This window comes from Betta splendens, chromosome 7 (assembly GCF_900634795.4).
Source record: "Betta splendens chromosome 7, fBetSpl5.4, whole genome shotgun sequence".
Classification (NCBI taxonomy): Eukaryota; Metazoa; Chordata; class Actinopteri; order Anabantiformes; family Osphronemidae; genus Betta; species Betta splendens.
The window spans coordinates 12,125,967-12,148,781 of record NC_040887.2 but is presented as its reverse complement, the minus strand read 5'-3'; the positions used below and the strand labels follow the sequence as shown (position 1 = coordinate 12,148,781).

Here is a 22,815-nt window from a genome sequence, read left to right as displayed (position 1 = left end):
GAGGAGAGGATATCTTCTCAGGGCATCCTGCCTCCCCTGCCGCTGCTGAACTCTGCTAATAAACATTTAACGTTCTCGGGGAGGAAAATCAATACCCACACGGGGTGACTTCCTCCTGCCTCCGTGAGCTGCTGCTAAGCGCTAAGCGCTAAACGTTAGACGGTCTGTGCAGGAGGTAACAACACACTCATTCACATGTTTCAGATGGAAACTCGACTGATGGGTGCTTTATGATATTTCTTATGTAATATTTACAGACCCTCTGACATCAACCAACCTCCTACCGTGACCATGATGTCTGACAATGACATACATCTTGATAAATAATTGATAGATATCATGATGTAGTACTAGTACCTCTTTAATGCAGTATTACGGTTTTACTTCAAGGTACACAAAGAGAAGCAAGTGATCTGTAATCACTATTAATACATGGAAATATGTTTCTAATTACTTGCAATTCATAGATGCCATGAAACTGGCAGCATTTCATTGGCCTGTATTGTTTTCTTAACTGTTTAGTGACTTTGTGCTTTTCTGTGTTCATGAAATACCGGCAAGACAAAGTACTCGAGCGCCACAGTGCAAGTAGTGTGTGATAAAGCTATTCTATCAGGCGGCGAGTCGGCGGTTATTGCATCCGTTCCGCATCCGTGAGCGCTCCCCTTAAATTCGGCAAAGACGCTCTTGGAGGAGCCCATTTGCAAGGAATTGAATCAGTCTTTGGAACACAGAGCGGCCCGGCCCCAACGAGGAGGAATAAAATTCCATCTGAAGTGGTCTCACTTCAGTCAGGAGCCCGTGCGCGCCCCGACTGACTGTACTGCATGGTATAGATGGTGCTGCAGTGTTTGAGAGGCTGCCATAGCGACAAAGAAGACCCGAGCTCATGAATGCTTAACCAACATTCCCAACGCAGTCAAAACAATCATTTATTTCCCTCAAGTTGATATCGAATGCGGACGTGTGGAGGCTGATCTATGTTTAGCCATGCAAATGCGGGGATTAAAACTTATTAAAACAGGCTAGGCTGGAGACCGGAGGAGCGCTCGTTGCTAAATTAGTCATTTCCAGAGAAATGCATTCGCGGGCACTCGTGCGCCTGCACGCTCACAGATGCACCGTTCTCTGTTGCCGGCGCCTCACATATTGTAATGGAGAATCACTTCAGCCGAGTGTTTGAATGACAAACCGCCTTACATGGTGAGGGACGCTCGGCTCCTGACAAACACCCGCCATCGCGCCGACGTCGCCCGTCCACTTGAGCATCAATCAGCCCAAGGCACAAAAATTGCCTGAAAAAGCCCATTTGGGCTCTTCATTGATGTGTTTCCCTCAAAGGTGAGTCATTTGTTCCACACCCAGACACTCTCTAATTGGATTGTAAATCTTTGGTGACGATTAATCATACGACCTGCTTCAGAGGTGCTAATGAGGAGCTATTTTAGCTGGGTGACATCACCACAAATCACCGCTGGCAGCTCCACGCTCCGGGTTGAAGCCTGTTTGGGAGTCTTTCTTCCAGTTGCAGCAGGAATTAAATTGTCACTTTTATGCTTTCCCAGGGCTGCCTCTCCTTTTACGTCTGTAGGAGGGATGGTAAACGTCGGATGCACCCGCTCGGTGCTTACTCTCACCCTTTAGCATCTCGCAGGCTCCTCTAAGTGACAGACATTAAGTTAGTCTGTCACCCGAAAATGTTTTGCCATTTGCAGATTTAACACCGCATTACTGCAGGCGCTAAGGATGAGTGTGTTTTCACAGAGGGCATTTGACCATAAACGCTGTGTAATATTCTGGTGCTCCCTTTTGCTTTCTTAGCTCGTTATCAAGGCAATAAAATGTTTTCTTCCTTCACTTGGAGGGATATGTTCTAATCACAGATGGTGGAAACGATGGAGCGATCATCTGCAGCGTCACCTGTACTTTTTAAGGGGTGATTTTAGTTTGATTTACGACTTGATGCTTGAAACGCTGACTTCCACAGGTCTAGTGAAATGTTCAGGACATGCTGAGGACTCAGGACACAGACGAAGAGGCCACAGACGACCATTCACCTTCACCAGCAGTTTCAGTTTCACACGAATCTGAGGAACTGTAAACACTGAAAGCCCCTCAGCACTGGGGAGGGGGGGGGGGGGGTGAAAATCAGATTTGGGCGGCAACTTGAAGGCTGTAACTAATGTTCAACGTTGACAGGACTTTGTGCCTGCAAATTCTTCCCTCTCAAGCCAAAGACACAGTGTGTCTGGATGTGTTGACTGCCAAAGCAGCACTTGGAGTCCTGGAGATCCGTGTTAACTGTCACAAGTCGTCTGCATGGAGGAGCATTTTAGGACTTCGTGCTCGAGCCACAGGCTCAGACACCGCTGTCTTGAATCTGTCTTGAAGTTCTCTGTAGACTTCAAGGCGTCAGTGAAAGTGTCAGAGAATTACTGGTGCAGGTTGAAAAGTTTGCATTCTGCCCACACAAGAGACAGAGATGAAATGCAATGTTCCAGTCGTTGCTCTGAACTAAACCCGGGGTTTGATGTGAACACACATCATCCCATTGATTGACTGACTTCTAAGAGATTGGCAACAATCCCGGTTTTATTTGTTCTGTGCTCAGATGCTTTGCAGCGACTCTAGGTGGAAGAGAGTTCTGCAGCAGCTGGTGCCACCAAGAGTTCTGTTCTGTAGATCTAGTCTCCTTAGAAGCTAACAGACACAAATGCGTCTTTAAGTTCAACCATGGTGGACCATCTGTCATTAGGAGTCCCACATCACGGAATGCCCTCGGCTCGACACTCACCTCCCAGGGTGCAGGAAGAAGTGGCTCAGTCCTTCCACTCCACACCGAATAGCTAAGAAGCTAATCAATTTGAGTGGGCGTGGTGGTGGCAGAGTCTTTGACAGGTGCAGGTTTGCAGCAGGGATTAATCTCACCACACTAAAGTATCTCCCTGGCAGCTGCTGGCTTGTGCCATCCACCCCATTGATCAGGGCCGTCTGTGCATTCAGGGCTGCATAATTCTATTTAATGTAAGAAGAGTGAGCGGGCTCCGGGCTTGTCACAGACAGTGCAGACTGATCCAACTGGCCTCATGCTAATGCGGCCTGGCAGGCCTCCCCGAGGACAGAGCCCAGCTTTAGGGAGCACAGAGGAGGACTCATTCTGCCTGTGCCGATTCGTCAAACAGGAGAGGAGAACTGTATCTCCAGGTGATCCCAGAAACAAGCAGACAGCGCGAGGGAAGAAACAAGGGCGAGACAGAGAGAAAACGACAAGCCGGAGACTGAGAGAGGAGGCACAAAGGCATGAGAGAGACGCCTCTGATCACAAGATTGGAAAGAAATGGAAAACCCGCTAACTGGCTGCTTGGGGAAATTAACATTTATTGTTTGGTCGATGAAAGCAGGTGTGTGTCTGCGTATGTGCGTGTGTGCTCTTGTATTTGCTGTGAAGCAAGGACCATAAAAACATGTTGGCTTCTGGGGACGTACAGTATAGATGGTCTGCACCGCTGGTAGTATTTTGCCAAAATATGGGGAAAATATGCTGAGGTTCTAACTCAGTTAAAGGGTGTTGGTGCACGGAGCAGCATTGTTCATTTGAGTGTCTGTAATAGTGAAGCAGTCTGCTGGAAAACCATTACGTCTCTTCTGCTTGATACTCAGCTCTTGGTAAACTGTAATTATATCCAAGTCTAACTACTGTGAAACTTGTTGGGAGTTGTGATACTAGCTTTTCCCTGAAACAGGTTTCTCAATTATAGAATGAATAACAAATGCATTGTAGATTTTTTTATAAGTTTCCCCATCGTTTAAAAGCTTCCACCTGTTCCCACATATTTCCTTCCCGCTGACACGTTTGTTCACCTAATGGAGATTCCCACACAGTCGACAACGGGTGTTAATGCTATTAGTGCCGGCTAACACACTTTAGCCATTGGACAAAGCTGTAATACATACAGTGATAGAAAACAGGACACAGGCAGCTTCAGGGCATGAACTACATCAGACCGAAATAGAAAACCCTGCCTTTAAACTTCAGAAGTTTCACCATCACTCGTGCAGGCTACAATAAAGATACCCTGTACCTTGTGTCGCAGTACTGTAGGTAGGCTATATTTTGTTATATACTGATCTACAGTAGGGGTTGATGGGAATCGATAGAATTACAGATATTAAATGTTTGGAAACTATAGAGATGTTTCAGATGTGTAAGAAATGTCACAGAAATCCAGAAGATTACCCTGAACTACAAATGTCAAGCTCATGGTGATGCCGGAGGAAACATCCTTGGTTAGAACACTGTCATCCCCAGAGCCGTGCCCTTAGAGCGGCTAAAAATTCACACATCACAAGGAGCCGAATAATGAAATTCAACATGAAAGGAATATCACGATTGCCACTAGGTGCGAGTGTCAGATTTTCTTCTATTTGAGCTGCTGGGATGACGTTGTAACTTTGGGCAAATGTTAAACAGGATCCTCCACCCGGCCTTCAACAAACAGCCAAGTAAACAAACTGGGGCTGTGCTGACAAAGCTTTAATCAATGCAATTATTAATGGTTGACTGCTCTAAATTGGAAGAAAAGCCAGCTGAGGAGACATTTCACACCTTAATCAGGTAGAAAAATAGCTATCGCAGCTCGTGGGGCTCCCTGTGAATACGTCACTGCTCATTTCGGAGGGCTTTATACCAGCGGTCCCTGGAATCGATCGGGCCAATATCAATATGATGCCGGCACGCAGATACACCAGCTGAATTTCCAGTTGATCGGGTTGAGACCCAATAAGCGAAGGTCCGAGCCACAGTTGCAGATCTTTATTTGCCGTCGTCTGCACGTGTCGCCTCAGACGCTGATCTCGGGCTTCTGCATTTCGCGAGCGTGACTCAGCCATTTTCCAAGGCGATGACAATATTTGAACTTGTACGTGGGAGAAGTTAATCATCACACCAGTTTTATTACTGGTGTCAAGTCCATAATTAGATATGGTCTTACAGCTGTATAAGGTCTATAAAGCATGAGGTCAGGTTGATTTCTTCGCTCTGAAACGACTTGTGCTTAAGCTGAGCAAGAACCTGACGCTATCAAACACAACAGCTGACATTCTCACATAAAAATGTAGTTAATGTAAATAGTTTCATGACCTTTGTTCAGATTTAGAGCAGTTAAGGCCCAATTTATTTTATCCACACTTCTACTCTCTTGCAGCATAGCTCGATGTCATCCTCTGTATAGACCAGTGTGTGACGGCACTCACCTTATTTGTGGGCACTAATGATGCTAATGCATGAGATTTAGCCAGATAATTACGTATTGATCGAAGAGCTAACCCTTGCACGTTGGCTTCAGACGTAGCATGTCATTTGATTTCACAAATGCATACAGAGCCCAGCGTGAATTCATAATCACATTTTTTATTTTTGTGCTGTTTGTCCCGATCGCTGGCCAGCCTCGGACTCCGTCCAACAAACTCCCTGTAGCACGCGCCCGTTTGGTTTTACATTTTATTAATAGCAACATCAGAGTACTAAATGTACAGAGGACGAATCCAATGAGAATCGCATTTACAGTGCTTGCAAATACAGAGCTTAGTAGTACAAGAGTAACCAAATCAAAGTCACCTGGAAATCGAAACGTTTACCAATAACTACAAAAGGAAGAGATGTGGTTCATAAGACACAAAATAAAAGTTATACAACATTGAGCCGTCACAGAGACAGACTGAAGTCCCTTTTGTGGAGGTGTGTTGTGTGTATGTGTGTGTTTGTATATATTATAGTCATAGGTCTTATACAAAAGTTAACAGAGGTACTCATTGATATATTAAACACAAATATAAAAAGTTTAAGAGTCACAAAGTACAAACTCTTCATTTTTATGGCAACAACACAACTCGAGTCGGATTCCTTCATGGCAGGTGTGAATTGTGATGAAGTCAGCTTCAATAAACAGTGAAAACCTCAGTCCTCCCCCCAAAACAGGAAGATGTCACCCACCCTTTAAACTTAGACTGGATGAATGATGTTCATGGGCCGTTTTACACTTCTGCAAACTCAGGAATCGGCCAACAATGGATCCGTATCTCATGTTCCTACAAATTCCCTCACCGTGTCGCTCGCTCAGGCTTCCGTGTAGATCTGAAGGCATCGCGCAGCATCTGAGGCCGACGATGCAAAGCAAATGCCTCCACGGCAAATTTGGGTCACGCGGCTCGTCTCCATCTGGCAGAGGATTATGTAAAAATTGAGACATTGCAAACAAGTGTTTCCCTACTCTTTTTTTTTCTTCAAGTCTTTGAGTGTATTGATAAGCACTAACAGTGACAGTGCTTTAGCTCTTGTGAGTTAAAAAAAGTAAAAACATGACCCGAGAGGAGAGTCACAGCCCTCCGCTGTAGTTACAGTAAGCGCACAGTACGTGATTTCTCTTTTTTTTTTTTCTAAAACAATGAGAAGAAGCAGAGTGAGGAGCTACAGTTTTTACAGATACGTCCCATCCTTCGCTTTGGGTCAACGTTTCTTTGACAGACCAGATGTCACTGTTTGAGCATCTCGCTGCAGCCATTTTCCTAAATTAAAACCACCACCAGCTAATCAGACACCCAGAGGCCATGATTAGATACAGTTAATGAGGCCGTTCCCCCGTTCGCGTGAGCGCCTCCCGTGACATGGATGAAACGACGCTCGGCCGTGGACACGTACACCCAACATCTAATTCAAACAACACGTGTCAATAAGTTCCACTCGTCATGTTGGACATGCAAACACAAATCACAGTCCCTGGAAATGCATGTGCGGCACATCCTTCATCTTGACAGGAAGAGCTCGGCTGATTGATCGCCCGTTTGTGCTGAAGGGAGCACTGGTTTTATGGGTTGATGGAGGGAGACAGAAACGGGAGCTGGGAGATAGTCATTAGTTCTAAAAAGGCATGTGAAGATGTCTTTGGTGTCTGTTTAAGACTTCTCTACAAGCCGCCCTGGCCCCCCTGCCTCCACCCGCTCTGCTCTGTTTCCTGGATCAGATCTGACCCGTGCAGTGGCACCATTCCACCCCCTCGTATCTCAGTTGTATCTATCTAGAATCAGTTGTCCTGAAGTACAAACTGCAAAGGCAAACGTTTCTTCCTCTTCTAAATGGTCTACAGGGGGGAATTGATTTTAGCTACAGCCTCGTGTAGTTTTCATGTGTGACTCAACAATGCAAATGAGGTTTTTAAGGCATAATTCAGTAAAACCCTAAACATTTTCCTCCAGTGTGTAAAACGTGGCAAAGTTTCTTTCTATTTTAAAAATTGGATTTTTTTGGTTTTCCAAAACTGAGACAATCAGCCCCATGTGAGCGATGTTCTGTCGGGTCAAATTTCTTAGTGTTATAGGAACGGTTTAGGTGTGATCTGGATCAACTTCATTCTAGATGCCAGCTTAAAGGATCATTTGGATTCGGTACCTTGTAAAAGGTGAAACAAATCAAAATGATCCTTTAAAAGCTTTGATTCATGAAACAGGCAAATGGCTGATTTTGATTCAAGTTACATCCATGATTCCTCCTTATTGTGTTTTCCCTGATTGTTCCAAGTTTTTTTTTTCAGCCATGACCGTAAAGTATGTGGAAAATCATGCATTTTCTGGGACGGCTATAGCAAAATGTATATACAAATACAAAATGAGAAATATGACAACGCAACTCAGTCTGGATCAAGTTTAGTTGGTTTCTTGGCAGCTACTGATTTACACTGTTTGTCGTTTTTTTTTTTTTCCCATGTGATGATACATTGAATATTAAATAGTAATAATGCAGATGTGATGTTTGCGAACAGCAAGTCATTGGTTTCCCAGCCAGCCGTGAACGCAGCAGGACCCAACGCGTGGACGCGTCACCTCCTCCTGTCCACTCCTACTTTCAGATGTCTCGCATGGAAATCACTCTAGTCTCTGAACTACTGCAGTGTCTACCGAAGTATTATACTGGTTAGCTAAAGATATAATACAAGTACTGCTTGAAAGTGCAGGTAGGAAGCTTGGCACAAGGTTAGTTGTGTTTTGAAAGAAATACCGTAGTTACACATGTAAACAAAGACACTATCCCCGACCTACTGTAGCTGAGGCCGTCCCGAGAACAGGAGGCCTTGAAAAATAGAACACACCTGTACACAAATAGAAGCAAATATATAGAAAATACATTTACACGTGTATAATATACAGTAAGTTTTCATAACCCTCTGACTAGTAAGATAACACTCTTCATTCAAAAAATATATGTTATGTCAACGAAGCGACTCTGCAGCCTGACGCGCACTTGAGGCTGGACTGGTATGGGTCATTCATGAGTGGTTTTCATGTGAATGGGCAAAAGCGGGCGTTTTGCACCACAGTGTTTATCCCAGGACCATCGCGTTCACAGATGCTCATCTCGCAGGGACAGCCTGACCTGTTTTTTTTGTTTTTTTTCTGTATATATATTGAGTACAAGCCTTCGAACCACCTGTGTGGATTACTGCGGATCCACTGCCTTCCAACCTGTACATATTGCTGTCTGCAGCCGTGTTTACAATTACAGAATGGTATTTGTGCTTTGTCAACCCCACAGCACAATAAAAAAATCAAAGGTAGATTCAGAGGCGGCCTCGTCAAACCCTCCGTAGCCCAGAGGCAATCTGCATTTTCAGCTTGAGGTTAAGGATCAAATTACTGGTGCTGGAAAGCGTCAACGTTCACCTTCACATAGGAGAGAGTTTGAACCAATTTAGCAGCGGCTGATTGACTCGTCATAATCCCCTTATTTCACCAATCCACTAAGTGTTTGGGGTTTGCGAAGTACCGAAAGCGTAGAAGTTTAACGTGCTGGGTGGATGTGGCCCTGGAAGGAGCGAGCCGACCCCCGTTACAGCACATTCAGGGAAAATTTCTTCTGGGTCGAAACATGATGCAGATCGAACTACTTCAAACTACAGATCATTTTCTGTTACGTCTTCAACAAACTGGCTCAAGTTCTCCACATTTTGATTATGAACCAGACTTTACGTCATTAGAGAACCGATCTTGGAGTCAGGTCAAGATAGATTAATTTAATATCTGCAGAGGGGTAATTTCTTTAATCTCGTTCAAATTATGACATGAATTATTGAAATGTGCAGCTCTAATTGAATTTGTCCCGCCCCTTTCGCATTACAGCCTTGATCTGAATCGTGACCAATCGGTAGGTTTTATCCCAAACAGCTGCTGTGACCAACATAAAGTGAGCTAGATAGACCTGAGGCAGAGTGAGTGTCCTGTCCAGCTCCTTGCAGTCTGTTGTGGCTCTGTGCTGATGTGAGATTCATAGAAATCTTTGTTTTCCATTTACCCAAACCGGGTTCGAATCTAACAGAATGAGCAGGATTGGGATCGGCTTGCTCCAGATATATTCCCATGATTTCCCTTTCATAAAACTCTCAGCTAGGTGGGTGTATTTAATTAGAGGGTGCTTCTGACCGCTGACAGGACTCTGTGTAAAAAAATATACATAAACTACTCTTTTTGTGTTTTTTTAAGATGGGACTGATAGAAACAATGTTTTAAAATCAGTTGTTCAATAAAGCATATACCGTTTCTCTTTCCATCGTCTCGCTTCTCCAATAGAACAGTGCTTCATATAAATATGTTTTAAATTATTTTGCAACACATTTCTTAAAACTATTTCAAAACATATTCAAATACATTTGTAGCATTTTTTTAACTTTCACATTTCTTAAAAAAGAAAACAAAGAAAAAAAAAGAAAAATGCAGTTGGAGTTGATACAGGGTAAATATAGCACTCGTCGAGTCCATCCGTTGTTTAAACTTCCTTTTTATCCAGGTTGTGGCACATAGTGGCAATATTGGCACATTGTTCATAAATACAGTTCATCTTCCACACGCAGCAGCTCCTCGCCGTCCCTCCTTCCTGTGTCAGATGTTTTTCCTTGAGACACCTGTGACGCCCACAGTCTTTGTCCAACACATCCTGTAAATATACCTATATATAATCTATATCTAAATGACTGTATGTTCCTGGAAACGTGGGTTGGCAGCATTGTGGCTGCTCAGCTTGTCATCTCTAGAAAAATAAATATCTTCACCAGTGTCCAAGGAGTGATCGCACTATTTTACAAAAGAAGCGGTTTTGTGTGTTTCTTGTTTCCGACTGGATCCTGTGGAGATAAGAAGAGAGAGTTTCCCCTCAATGCGGGACCAAGCAATAAACAAACAGGGTGTTTAGCATGACGTCAAGATGGTTTCGGGTGAAACTGGTCCCCAACTCTGGCCTCACAAACAAGCTCCAACTAAATAAAGTGCGACTGAGAGGCTGTGCCTGGACGACCTGTAACAAAGTCTCACGCCCGAGAAATACATTAGTTTTGCAGCGATACTAAAGGATCTTGTTCGGCGTCTGATAAGACAACAGCACAGGGAGCTGAATGAAACTAATTTGTGTCCAGACAACACAAGGCACTATTCTCTCAGCGCACTACCTGCAGGCAATCTATTCCTTTTCAAATCTGGGTCAATAGCAGACGTTACACCTCCCCCGGGCTTCCAGCAACACTGTGGGGCCGGAGCATGTGTTTAACTTTCACGCTTTGAATTTCAAATGCGGGCCGTTCTGGCATATATTAGCCATGCATAAAAATGTGTCACAAGTCAAATGAAAGCGCTCCCTTTCTCTTAGAGATGTTCAAAACAAGGCGCTCCTGGTGTAATAGCGAGAACGCTTGAATTAACTCCAGCATAAACGCGAAGTGAGGTCTTTGTCTGGGAAAAGCAGCGATTACTGGAAGGGGGCATATGGTTTTGTTGTCGTTCATCACAGCACAGAAGACGGAGAGGCGCATACGAATAACAGGCATATGCCACGTTCCCTTCTATTCCCAAAGTGGGGCAGCGTCACCACAGGGATCGGGGGCGGTTAAAGCTCAGGCCATCGGGGCGAAGCACCTACCAGGAGCGTGAATTCAGGAAGTCCTCCTCCACCCACAGGAAGTGAGCAAGGCCTTCGGCTCGTCAACAGGAGATCTCGAACCATTTCTCGGACACGAAGGCCACGGGAATCAGCTGTCGTTCAGTGGGGGAGGGCCTGAGGGGGAACGTGGGAGAGGTGAGATGGGCGCCATGTGACGCCGCGTACGGGTTCTATAGCCCGTCATATTAAGATGCGCCTGCGAGGCCTAATAACGTCGTGAGGACAAACACGCAAAGACAGAAGTAATCACACTGTAGTAGATGGAGGCGTCTACATACATACAACATATTTCTTCCTAAAATGAGCAATCTCACCAGTAATGCTGTAGATATGACTATAAATAAATACATCCAGACACTTTTAACTACTTACACCGGATTACTGCCTAGTCGCTCCTAAACAGCCAGCGAAACTACAGTAAGACGCTTGGTAAACGTAGATTTGTTTCATCTAACCTCAATAATAGAAGTATTTGCTTCTGCGTGAATTGCTGTCAGTTGTAGACACTTGGCGTCCGGCTGCCACTTTATCTACTGATTCATTACATAAGGACTGGAGTGCAGCAGCACCGGTGCATTTAAGACGCCTGTGTGCAGCCGGAGCGTGCGGAGGCATCGCGTTCGGCCGGCGCTCCAGGTGCCGGCCAGATGGACGAGGAGCGAGACCGCCGTCACAGAGAATTTATAGGTGCGTTTGCTCCCACAGACTCCCGACTGAGGCCGATTATGCTCAAGAGGAACCGCGCCGGCGTTTCAGTGTGAGGGCTGTGCATTCTGTCAGGTTTTTAATGAAGCGTTATCAGGTATGAATTGATGCTGAGCCAATTTGTTGAGCATGGGCCTCTCTCACATATTATTAGACTTTGCTCGGACTTTTACTGTACTGATTCAGTGGACGCATGCATCGTGTTAACAACGTCCCGCGTGTCCAGTGCCGAGTCACCGTAGTCGGGTGTCTCGTACCTGTTTCCATTGTACGACGTCTTGTAGACCGGCGTCTGCTGGATCATCTCATCGGTGTAAATGGGCACCGCAGTCCGGACGCACTCGTGCGAGCACTGCAGGCTGTCATTGTAGGCAGTGAATATGTCCACCTTGCTGGGCACGCGGGCCGGCGTGAAGTCCGTCAGGTTCTGGCAGCTCTCCTCCTGCTGGTGGATCTTGCGCTGATGGCTATTGTGGCGGCCATTTCCCGACTGCGCACAGCTACAAAAACACGCACCAAAGACAAGAAACGAACATAAAATCATACCTTGCACCTTCGGCCCGGCTGCGGGGAAGTGCCAAGAGTCAGGGAATCTCTCCTACCAGTTTTTAAGGACGAGTGTTGTGATCAAGGCTGCGATAACCATGATGAGTGACACAGTGATTGTGATTATCTGGTGAACAGCCAAACCTAAAAGAGGAGCACAGGAGCAGAGCATTCTCTTGTTAATGGCAGGAAGCCACACGCTGCATCACAACCCACTGTGCTGCGCTCACTAAGGAGTAGAGGATGACAACCCAGAACAATTCAGCTTCTGAATAAGTATTGATGACCATGTCATCCACTGCTATTCATAATTGAGGGCGATATGAATTATTCCATTACAGCGAAGTCCACTTAGTTATTTACAAGTACTAAAACTTTTCTTATAATTAAAAAGACAAAGAAGTATATACCGTATATATATAAACAAACTCAAATTGATTCTGTACGTCTTGAATCTGTTGCTGCTACACATTCATCTTAAAGTATCTATAGATTTTTCCCTGAGGCCTTTAATTAAACATTAAATGAGGCCATTATTTAACATGCTACGGTATATAAACCCTTTTATTAAAAGTTGCTGTATAGGCTGCCTCTCCACTTTGACAGGGGAGGCAGTGGAGATTAAAACATTTAAAACATGCTGGAAAGAAAATGTAAAAACCTCGAAAGGCATACATTAAAAAACTGTTTAACATATAATAAAGTGTGTTTGAACAGCAAATGAATTTAACACAACAAACTGATTAGTATTAGCAATTCACTGCATGTTCACCTTTTATTTTATACGTGTGTGTGTGTGTGTGTGTGTGTGTGTGTGTGTGTGTGTGTGTGTGTGTGTGTGTGTGTGTGTGTGTGTGTGTGTGTGTGTGTGTGTGTGTGTGTGTGTGTGTGTGTGTGTGTGTGTGTGTCAGAGATGGAGGCGTGTGCCCAGGACACAATGACACACTGTACAGTATGCAGCAGGTGACACTCGCAGAAGGGCAAAAAAAACCTAAAAAGAAGAGCGGTGATGATTAAAATGCCCACGTGGGCCTTCTGCGCCTCACCTCTCCATCAGCCAGCTGCCTGGCTGCTGATCCAAGGCAATTTGTCTTCAGCAAGGCTCAAAAGGAAGTGGTGCCCGGTCATTTTGGAAAAACACACAGCCCTCTCCTCTGCTGCCTCCGCAGCCACCTCCTGGATAATAAACTTCTGCTGCATGCAGGCCAGGTCAGCCTTGGATTAATGGCGTCTCCGGCTGCACCAGGACACACTCACGTTCCCTCTGCGACTTCAGACTCTTGCCACAGCAATTGCATAATAATCGGGCAAGTCCTCTTCCTGCATGTCCCTCATATCTCATCTGTAATCTGTCTTCCTCCCCAGCAAGGCTGACATTCAAAGTATTATATTTTAAAATCAGTCTAAGATCAATCCTAGGAGCTTGACCTTGATCAGCAGCTACTGTATTTGCAGAGAGCTCAGTCAGAAGCTGCAAATCTGTGAGTGTGACTTCATTCTGTGTGTGAGGAATGTATTACTGCTGGTGAAGTGAGCATGTTGTATGTATTTACAGGGCATTTAGGCTCAGATTACAAATGGCCACTGGAGCAAAGAACATATGCGTAGTCGTACAGTACAGCGCTTTAATGAAACGAATTAACCCAAGAACACGAGGTCCAATAACACAAACCAACACTAAGTCTATTATGACCTCGTTTCCAGAGCAGAAGTTGAAGGGGGCACGGATAATGGAGCAATTAATGACACGGCTAACAAATCTGAGAGCAAGGGGCCACTTCTATTTTCATCTTTAACTGCCGGTCGCCACTGGCTGCCTCAAAGTCACCGTGTCCCGGCAACGAGGTTGGGAACTCGCCATCGAGCGACTCACCGGTTCGGCTCCGATTCATCAGATCGTCGGGCAAAAAGGCGGCAGGAGCGGAGGGACAGCGTGGCAGACGCAGAAAAGGGGGACCGCCGACCTCTGACCTCCGTGGCAGCGGGATTTGAGCCCCCATCAAATTTCCCGGCATGGAACAAATGAGATTTTTCACCTGCCTGGTCATGACAGTTTGATGAACATGTCACAGCGGAGCACAGTGGTTGAAATAGCCCCTCGCTGCCTGCTTTAAACCAAAGAGCCCCAGCTTCAGCACAAGAACCCAGAGTGAGGTCCATAACTGAGCAACCTGGTTAGGAGTAACACACAAAAACCTTACATCACATAATGTCTGGCTGAATGGAACACAGATCTACCTCTATGCTAAGTAAATACATAATACACTAAATCAATAGCAACTGTATAGAGATTAACTCTGCTGTTTCTCTCATGACTACGCAGCTTCTCAGTTCGTTGTTTTGGTTTTGTTCTAAGATCCTCATCGAGCATCCGGTGCACATGGCTCCATGTCCTCGTCCTCCTGCAGCCACAGGCAGCTGCTCTCACTGACACAGCTCTGAAGGTCCCACCGCGTGCCGCCGAACGGAAAGCAGCCAGTTTAAGGACTAGCTGGAGCATTGGCTCACCGAAGAGAGACAATTCCTCCGAGAGCTGGACGACAGCGAAACAGCATTAAAAGTTGGACCGAATGCGCGACTCGGAGTCTGTGTTCCACCAACGTGTCTGTAATAACGGCTCAACAGAGTAAGAAAATGTCCGCGACCGTGTTTACAGCTCTCCATACTTCTGTCGAGCAAAGCCATTCGTGCGTTAGGCTAAAGAGCGTCTGCCCTTCACTGATTCTGAACCAGCCGTCGTAATAAAGTCTCTGTTGTTGTTGTTGTTGTGATGATGACATTACTAACCTGAAAAATGCACAATGTGATTTGACTTTGGTTGAATCATTTGTTGATTATGTTATAATAATAATGTGTAGTTTTATATTCACCCTTTACCAGAATCATAATGTTCATACTATAAATACTTTTAGACCATATCTACTGTACAGTAGATAGTTTTACAGACAACATAATATACAGTATCCAAACACAAACTCCCACTTAGTATGAAACCATTCATTTCACTATTATTGACCTTGCTGAACTCCCAAATTGTATATTAGCGAATTACATGGTAAATTATGCGACTACATCTAAACTAAAGGTACTTTGTCGTCTGACAAATGGAACAGTTCTCTAATAAGGCGATACTGGAGAAATGATGAGGAAAAAGAGAATGACTATTTAATTATAAGGCCAGTACAGTATGTATGACTTACTGTTAGTCTTCAGCTGTGTGTGTGTGTGTGTGTTGGGGGGGGAGGGTCCACATTTATAACAGGAAGCTCTATCACACATATCCTGCAAAAGGCCCCATTAGAGCTAATGGTGCCTGCACCCACGCACCGTTCTCTTAAAAGCTCCTGAAATATGTGGGAAAGGCCCCTCATTTGTAAAACAGAGCCGCAGCTTACGGAGGTTGAGCCACTTGGCTCCCACACACCGCAAAGGACGCTGGTGCCGACATATGAAACACGCTCATACACTCCACGACCCTCCTAAGATCGTCTCTGCTGCAGCCAGACACCTGAGCTGAGCGGGATGGGGGGGTGGGGGGTGGTGGGGGTGAGGCTTCCGTCAAAGGGCGGCCCTGCTGATGGTTAGGAATTGCCAATTAACGTCAGTGTCAGAGTGTCAATCTAGGCTGATTTCCACTGAGTCACCGAGCAATCGAAAACACTTATTGAGGAAGAGGCCGCTGTGACGGTGGGAGGGGGGGTTGTGAACAGGGAGGGATCAGAAACAATTGCTCCCCACGTCTTTTTTCTTCCTCAATGTCAAAGACACAGCTGCATTATTCAGCTCAATGGCCACCGCTGGTTTGGACCAAATAAAAAGGGGGCACCGGGTGTTCATTGCGTCAATGATGACATTTTTCCAGCAGGACGACTCCGTGTCGGGGAACGTGAGGAACACAAACACCCTGTTAACTCGAGACAAATGCAATTGACTGCAGTTTGTTTTGGAGTGGGTGTTAAAAGACACCAGCGCCGCCGCTTCAATCACGCGGCCTGATCTGAGTTCTGCCGCGTCGCTGACAGGGAATTTTTTGAGCGCGGCGCTCAGCGTGCGGTTTAACGGGCTCTGGAGCCCAGCGGGCGCCTGTGTGTTCCAGTCCGGCCCGTTCCCAACGTCCTTCCTGTCGAGCAGCGCTGAGCATCAGAAATTAAAAGGCAGCTGAAAGGACGGAACTTTATTTAGATTGGGTTTAAAAAAAGGGGTCGTGTCGTGAATGTTGCCCTGTCCCTTGTGATTTGTGATCGAGGGAACAGCGTCCAACATCTCAGTCAACATCTGTACTCCTCGTCCTCGGGGCGCATATGTCAGGCCACGAAGAAAGAGCGGAGCAGAGAAATGGGAAGTGAAACGGCATCTGCTCGCTTTGGCCGCTTCGCCTCCTCTTGGCTGAGTTTTCTGTAAATGTGGGGGGGGGGGGGGGTTGACTCTGCACGCCTGTCAACGGGTATCAGCATTTGAGTCCGGTCGTAGCATTCGCAGAGAGGGGATTCGTTTTTTACCCACTTCATTGAGAGTCAATACGGGGAGTAATGGTGAATTTATTGGATCGCCATGGAAACCGGTGGGAGAAGTGCACTCTCTCTCTCCCTCTCTCTCTCTCTCTGTGCGTCGCTCGCTGCTGAAGAGGCAGATTGTTCGCCTCTACAGGTCAAAATTTACAACGTTCACTGAGCCCGCTTGGTCAAAAATAGATTCCCGAGACACTTAACATACATTTTACACATAACATACATACATCGCCTCTTGCTCATAACGGTGCTGGCAGCTCCATACGCGTGTGGTGGAACGTGGGGTCACAGCCGCTAGCAGCGCAATCAGCGGGAACAATCAGTGAGCATGTGGAGGCAGCGCAGCTACAGTACAACCCCCTCCTCCTCCTCCTCCTCCTCCTCCTTTGACATCTCCAGTACGACGGTCAGAGCACTGTCATCAACTAAAGGTTGGACAATCAAACCCTAGACTGATCCAAACTGAAACAGGCCGGGCATCCGCAGTGATGACACGCAGACGTTCTTGAGATGATTACAATCAACACTGACATCTTCACTGACATCTTTATTCAGTATTACTGGTGGGGCCGTCTTTGCGTGTCCTGCACGGTGCAGTGGACGCAGGCCGTGAAAGACGCTGAGTCAGCAGGAGCTGCAGACAGGCTATTCAGAGCTGCAAATCCAGCTCCTTGGCAAAATGTCACAGTGCGATTAAAAGAAAAAAGTCTCACTGTAAGACGCCAGTAAATACAAGTCAGTGTGTGAGTGATGGTGCTAAATGTTTATTTAGATATTTACCTTATTTAAGAACATTTTTTTAACTTGTTTAGGTTTTTTATTGCTACCGGCATGAAAATGAATCATTACTGCAGTGTTAATGATGACCCCAACCAGCTTCAACCCAGACCACGGTGGAGCCCAACACAAACGAGTCACTCTCCTCCTGCTCTGCGTGAAGAATCCTTCCGGATTCACTCCCTCCCCAAATCTCCGCTTCCTTCCACAAAGCAGCGCCTGCATCTTTGTCTGACCGTGATGTGCACACACAAACACCCACGCGGCATGAGATGATTACGGTTATGATACACACGCGCCATATGGGGCCGAGGCAAAGCGCACTAATGGCCTGCGTTTGTGTTGGTTGCCCACAGTACCGGTGAGTCACCATGAATTAGTTCATGCAGCCCATTTATTGCAGGGGTGAATGTGCATTTTTCGAGCATCGGTGGCTGAATATTTCATGAAATCGCTTTATAAAGAACCTTGTTTTCTGCTAACATATATTTGGAGGTATTAACATAGAGGTCAACCCCCGTAGTTTCTCCGACGACAATAAGTCGGGCATGGTGTCCATGCGGCCTTTTTGGTGACCTCTGACCTCCTTTGCTTCACAGGAAGAGTTGGAAAACCATCAGGACAGCGGCGCTTGAGGACCGAGTTTGGACACTCACTCCTGATTCACACGTTTCCTTAAAGTCCCTCTAAAGGCGACAAACGAGCCTGAACTGAACTCAAGAGAAGAAGCAGGAGCGAGGTGAGTAGGATTCTGTTACCTGGAATCGCATGCCTTGATTAAAATGACTAGCTTAAGTACTTTTTTGGTTTAGTCCCCCCCGCGTCTTGGTTTGCATTAATCAGCCTGGGACCGGTTGAACGTATGCACAGACAAAGCTGAAGCAGAGGGGATACGAAAGACAAGAACGTGTAGCGGCTTCGTCTCATCAACAGACTAATGCCATCCGTTTGTTCATTACAGTTCCTCCTGACTTTGGACTAATACGAGGCAGACAGTGTGACTCTATTCATCTTCCGTGATGAGACTCACTGGTTTTATACTGTGCATCCAACTGACTAAACTTTGTCATTAGCTTTAAAATAGCGTCGGTGCCTGATCCTCCTGGATCTAATATAAAGCCATCATTTGGAATCAGGCGATGAAACGATCACACACTGTCTTGTAAAATCACAGATACAAGATCGCCCCACTATATCATACTCTTGTACTTATATCACTAGCATTAAAACTTTTCCTGTCGTCTGTGTTGCAACATAAGAGCCCGAGTGTCTTTCGCCTTAATGCAATCTGCAGAGAAGCCGCAGGAACATTCGCTAGAAGTCATTTCCGCCTCAGTCGACCACCTCATGATTTAAGTGTCTGGCAAAACACAATCACGAAGGAACTGAAATAAATAAAAAAAAAAACACCAAGAAATATTCATTACACTCCCTCAAACATTTCCTTCATTGTACCTGAGGAGGATGTGGCCAAGGACTTTTGATCACCTTTACTCTTTGCTGGCTCTCTTTTTATGACACATAATGCATCAGATGGAAAAGCTTCAATTAACATAGTGCTGGCTCCTAAGATGTTAAACATGACTTCAGGTTAATAGCTAGCTCGAAGCGCCAGTTGAAAAGCCATGTTCCTCGTGGACTTAATGAAACGGTGATTGTAATATGCCTGGCTGGGAGGTTTGCATGTGCACAGCGCGCTGGGACCGTCCATAAACGTCACACACGGCCACGCAGCGTATTTCAGGCCCGAAAGCCACAATGTGAGCAAGGGCATTTTCCCTAAGTTATAATGTTATAGTAATAAATACTGAATAGTTACAATGCGCAATAGTCGGAAGATAAAAGTCATTTGTCTTACAATATTTTTTGGAGGAAAGACTGGAAAACCTTGTATTTGATCTACTTCCTGCTTCCCTCTGCTCTGAGCCACCTTCATCACACCCGGGGCCCTGTTTTCATGCTGGTGCAAGGACAAGCAGCTCCCAGAAAACCTCCCGAAATTGTCTGCCACTGAAATATGTTGACGCACCTTCTTTCGTGCCAAATAAAGTGAATACGTGGGTGGCGCTTTTCTCTGTATTTTACCGAAGTAATTAATCAGCAAAGACGACGGAGACAAAGAAAAAGGACGCACTTTCATTCATTTAGATTGATTGGCAGTTTGTGGTCTTACCTGGTGTCTCCCCATATGGCTTTGGTGGTTTGACAGTCTCCGAGCTGATAGGGGCCTTGGTGGTACTTGACCTTCTGGGCTCTGGTGTGGTCACCACAGTGAACGTCCTTTGGGTTGTAGTGCTAGTGGTTGTGGCCACTGTGGGAGTGGAGACCCTTGTGGACAGTGTTACATTCGGCTCAGGTTTGTTATCGCTATCTATGCTGTCTGTCCCTGTGGGGCCCCAGTCGATGAACTCGGCCACCGTGGTAGTCCGGCCCTCCTGAGACTTGTCATAGCTGTCCCATTTGAGCTGCCTCCTGGCTCGAAGCAACGACCGCGCCACGTCCCCCCTGCTCCCACTGGATAAAGTCGCTGGAGCCTCCGCTATTGCCGCCAAAGGATCCCCCGTCTCCATTTGCGAGTGTATCGACCGGCATTCCTTACACGCCGCTTGTCCTTTATGCGCTGGCTTCCGGTGCTTTTGACCCTTGACCTTGGGCCCCAGCCCTGCCCTGCCATCTTGCGGTGGGGGGACGGGGCTGAGGAGCCGGCGGGCCAGCGGGCTCACTGTTCTCCAGTGTAGCTTGTTGGGCATGTCCCAGAGGGGCTGCAGGCGAGGCCGCGAGCGAGGCACCGGCTTGGGCGTGAGTTTGACCCCCAGGCCCTGACTGAGGGGGCTGCACGCGGAGAAGTCCAGGGTGAGGTGGGTCATAGCCAGCAAGATCCACACCCGGTGCCCCATGCAGCTGCCCGGCCTCGGAGCAGACGGACTGTGGAGAGAGGGGAGAGAGTCAGTGAGAGGCATCATTTCAATTCAAGCACAGCGAGGCGCATGTGCAGACCATGCAAATCAGGTTCCCGCCGTCGCCATCTTTATGTTAATGGCCTGTTGTACGAGTCCCATCTGTATTCACCCTTCATTCCTGGCGAAGTTCTCCTCCGCAACTTCTTCAACTCCTACTCAATTAAGCTTTGAAAATAATTAGCTTCACAGAGCACCTCCTAAATTACGGTGTAAAGGTCGCACACAAAGCAAATGTTGTAAAACACGCGAAAGATTATGGATTTGCACTCTCTGGCTCTCGGCTGTCAAAAGCAGGAAGCACTTATCCTTGATGTTACAGATTCATATCAGTCCAGGGATGATTACACTGACACACAAGGTCAGACGCGGTTTAGCTGATCATCATATTCCGAATTATCTCCCGCAGACACAAAGTCATCTGATTCCCAAAGGGCAATTTATGCGACGCAACGATGGCGCGGGCAACATGCAGACGCCAGCGAATGACACAGCACCACCAGCAAATCAAAGGAATCTTCACCCATATACTGTAGCTGTTGCATTTGTCCCGAAACGCCCTTCGTTACTGTATCAACCTCACCTCTGCTCATCAACAAGTTGGCAGAGTGTCAGACGGCGCAGCCTGTTCCCGCTAGGATCCCGTAGCGGAGTGATTTTTACGGACAACCTTCAGCGGCCCCTGGGACAAAGCTCCGCATTGATTCCTAAGGGAGAAAGCTCATTATGGGCTATCTTTCATCTCGGCTGTCCTTGGCCAATTTGAGCCCACACGGAGGACTCATTTTGGAAGCGTCACAGAGGTGATGATGGACGGCAAAGTGTGAACGGGTTCATCGACTCTCGGAGGCAACGCCGAGAGGCCTGATGATCGCGTAATTATTGGCTTGTGTTTTTACAAGCTCCTTGACCGTGCGCTTAGTTTACAGTCACTGGAGCTGTTGTCGCGCACGTTTTTGTCACTGGAATGCAGCAGTGAAAGGCGCACTGCTCCTGACTGTCCTGCGATAACAGTTAGGATTGGATGCGATGTTGACGACAAAAGCAAAGGCCCGTTTAGTTTACGAGTGAATCGAGGTGGACGCTCGATTTTACGGAGCGATCCTGAACCGTCATTTTATTATTCTCACCGACTTTAATTGAAGTTGTGAGGGACCGGCGAAACCGCTCAATAATTTGGACCGACGTTTTAATTGAGCCGTAAATGTTGACTGATGCGGCAACGAAAAAGGCAGCGACAAGGTCGGCGTATTAATGACGGTTATAAATGCAGGTAATAATTTGTGTTCTGAGCGTTTTGGCCCTGACCTCGGAGCGAGACCCTGGCTCTGCAGGATCTGTCAACACGTGTGAGTGGATGTTCACAAAACAAGCAAGATGCTGAAATAACTGTATTGTGCAAAGAAGAGTCTACAATTTTTACCTGTCAAAGATCCACCGCTTCTTTTTTTTCTACTTGTCTACAAATAAGCTGTAATATTGTAAGGAACTAATATCTTTCCAGCCAGAGAGCCCTGATGGCAGCTTCTTCCAGGACCTGTACTTTCGCATTTGAGGAGCTACACAATAATAAACTTTGACATTCCCCATAATGAAAGTATAATTTGGAAGTACAGCACAGATGGCTGCTAAAGAGCACTACTCACAGTGTGACCACACCAGATTGCTTTCTAGTGGGAATGTGAGCCTGGTATTTTATGAGCACATGCTCCATCATGCCATCAATAATAACTTTGGTATATACAGTAGTTGATCCTGAACGATGGGGCCATATGTCGCATACATGCAGTTCGCTGTTTGCTGCTTTACATGCATTACTGACTCCAGTCCAGTCTGGAAGCCAACATACTGTGTGAGACCCGTTAATTAGCTTGTTTTCTGGCCTCGGTCTGAAACGTGGGCCTTGCTAAGACTTGCTGGGCTGATGATTTCACCCAGGACTTGACAGGCAGCAGATGAAAGCAGGCGGCCTGGGCTCCGGCTCACAGACTCAGCAGGCGAAGCCAAATCCCGCTGCCCCGCGCGCACGTACGCTCTCCGCTAAAGTCCGCGGCGTCCGAACACGCGCTCGGCAAAGCTGGATTCTCCATGTCTGGCGTCGGCCGATATTCCTCACTGTTTCACGGACCGGGCTGATGCGGAGCCTCTGATTCCTGCCGCGCGGCCGAAGCTGAGACCGACGCGGGGGTGCGTGTGAGATCCCAACCTCTGCTGTCCTTCATCAAACTCAAGCAGTGCAGAATTTCAGTAGAAAGGCGGTGATGTAACAGCGTATGTAAGATGTGATAGAAATATATTTGGATTATGCTTCTCAGGCCAAATACGAAAAAGCGCTGGAGGAGGGTTT

The 22,815-nt window shown here is 46.5% G+C and overlaps 1 protein-coding gene and 1 long non-coding RNA gene across 3 annotated transcripts in view; one reads left to right on the top strand and one right to left on the bottom strand.

Annotated features, from left to right (window-relative positions):
• The window catches only part of LOC114858534 (uncharacterized), a 32,840-nt gene extending 17,644 nt beyond the window's left edge, over window positions 1–15,196 (top strand). For both annotated transcript variants that reach the window (XR_003786402.3, XR_003786401.3), the window contains exon 5: window positions 14,583–15,196. This is a non-coding gene — a long non-coding RNA (uncharacterized LOC114858534). The remainder of the gene's footprint in view (window positions 1–14,582) is intronic.
• Window positions 5,391–22,815, bottom strand: part of ajap1 (adherens junctions associated protein 1) — a 29,282-nt gene continuing 11,857 nt past the window's right edge. Inside the window, exons 2-6 of the mRNA XM_029155898.3 lie at window positions 19,685–20,436; window positions 12,283–12,370; window positions 11,938–12,180; window positions 10,955–11,089; window positions 5,391–10,166 (exon numbers count right to left, since the gene is read on the bottom strand). Coding sequence (XP_029011731.1) covers window positions 11,017–11,089; window positions 11,938–12,180; window positions 12,283–12,370; window positions 19,685–20,436 — 1,156 coding nt within the window. The 3' untranslated portion in view covers window positions 5,391–10,166; window positions 10,955–11,016. The remainder of the gene's footprint in view (window positions 10,167–10,954; window positions 11,090–11,937; window positions 12,181–12,282; window positions 12,371–19,684; window positions 20,437–22,815) is intronic.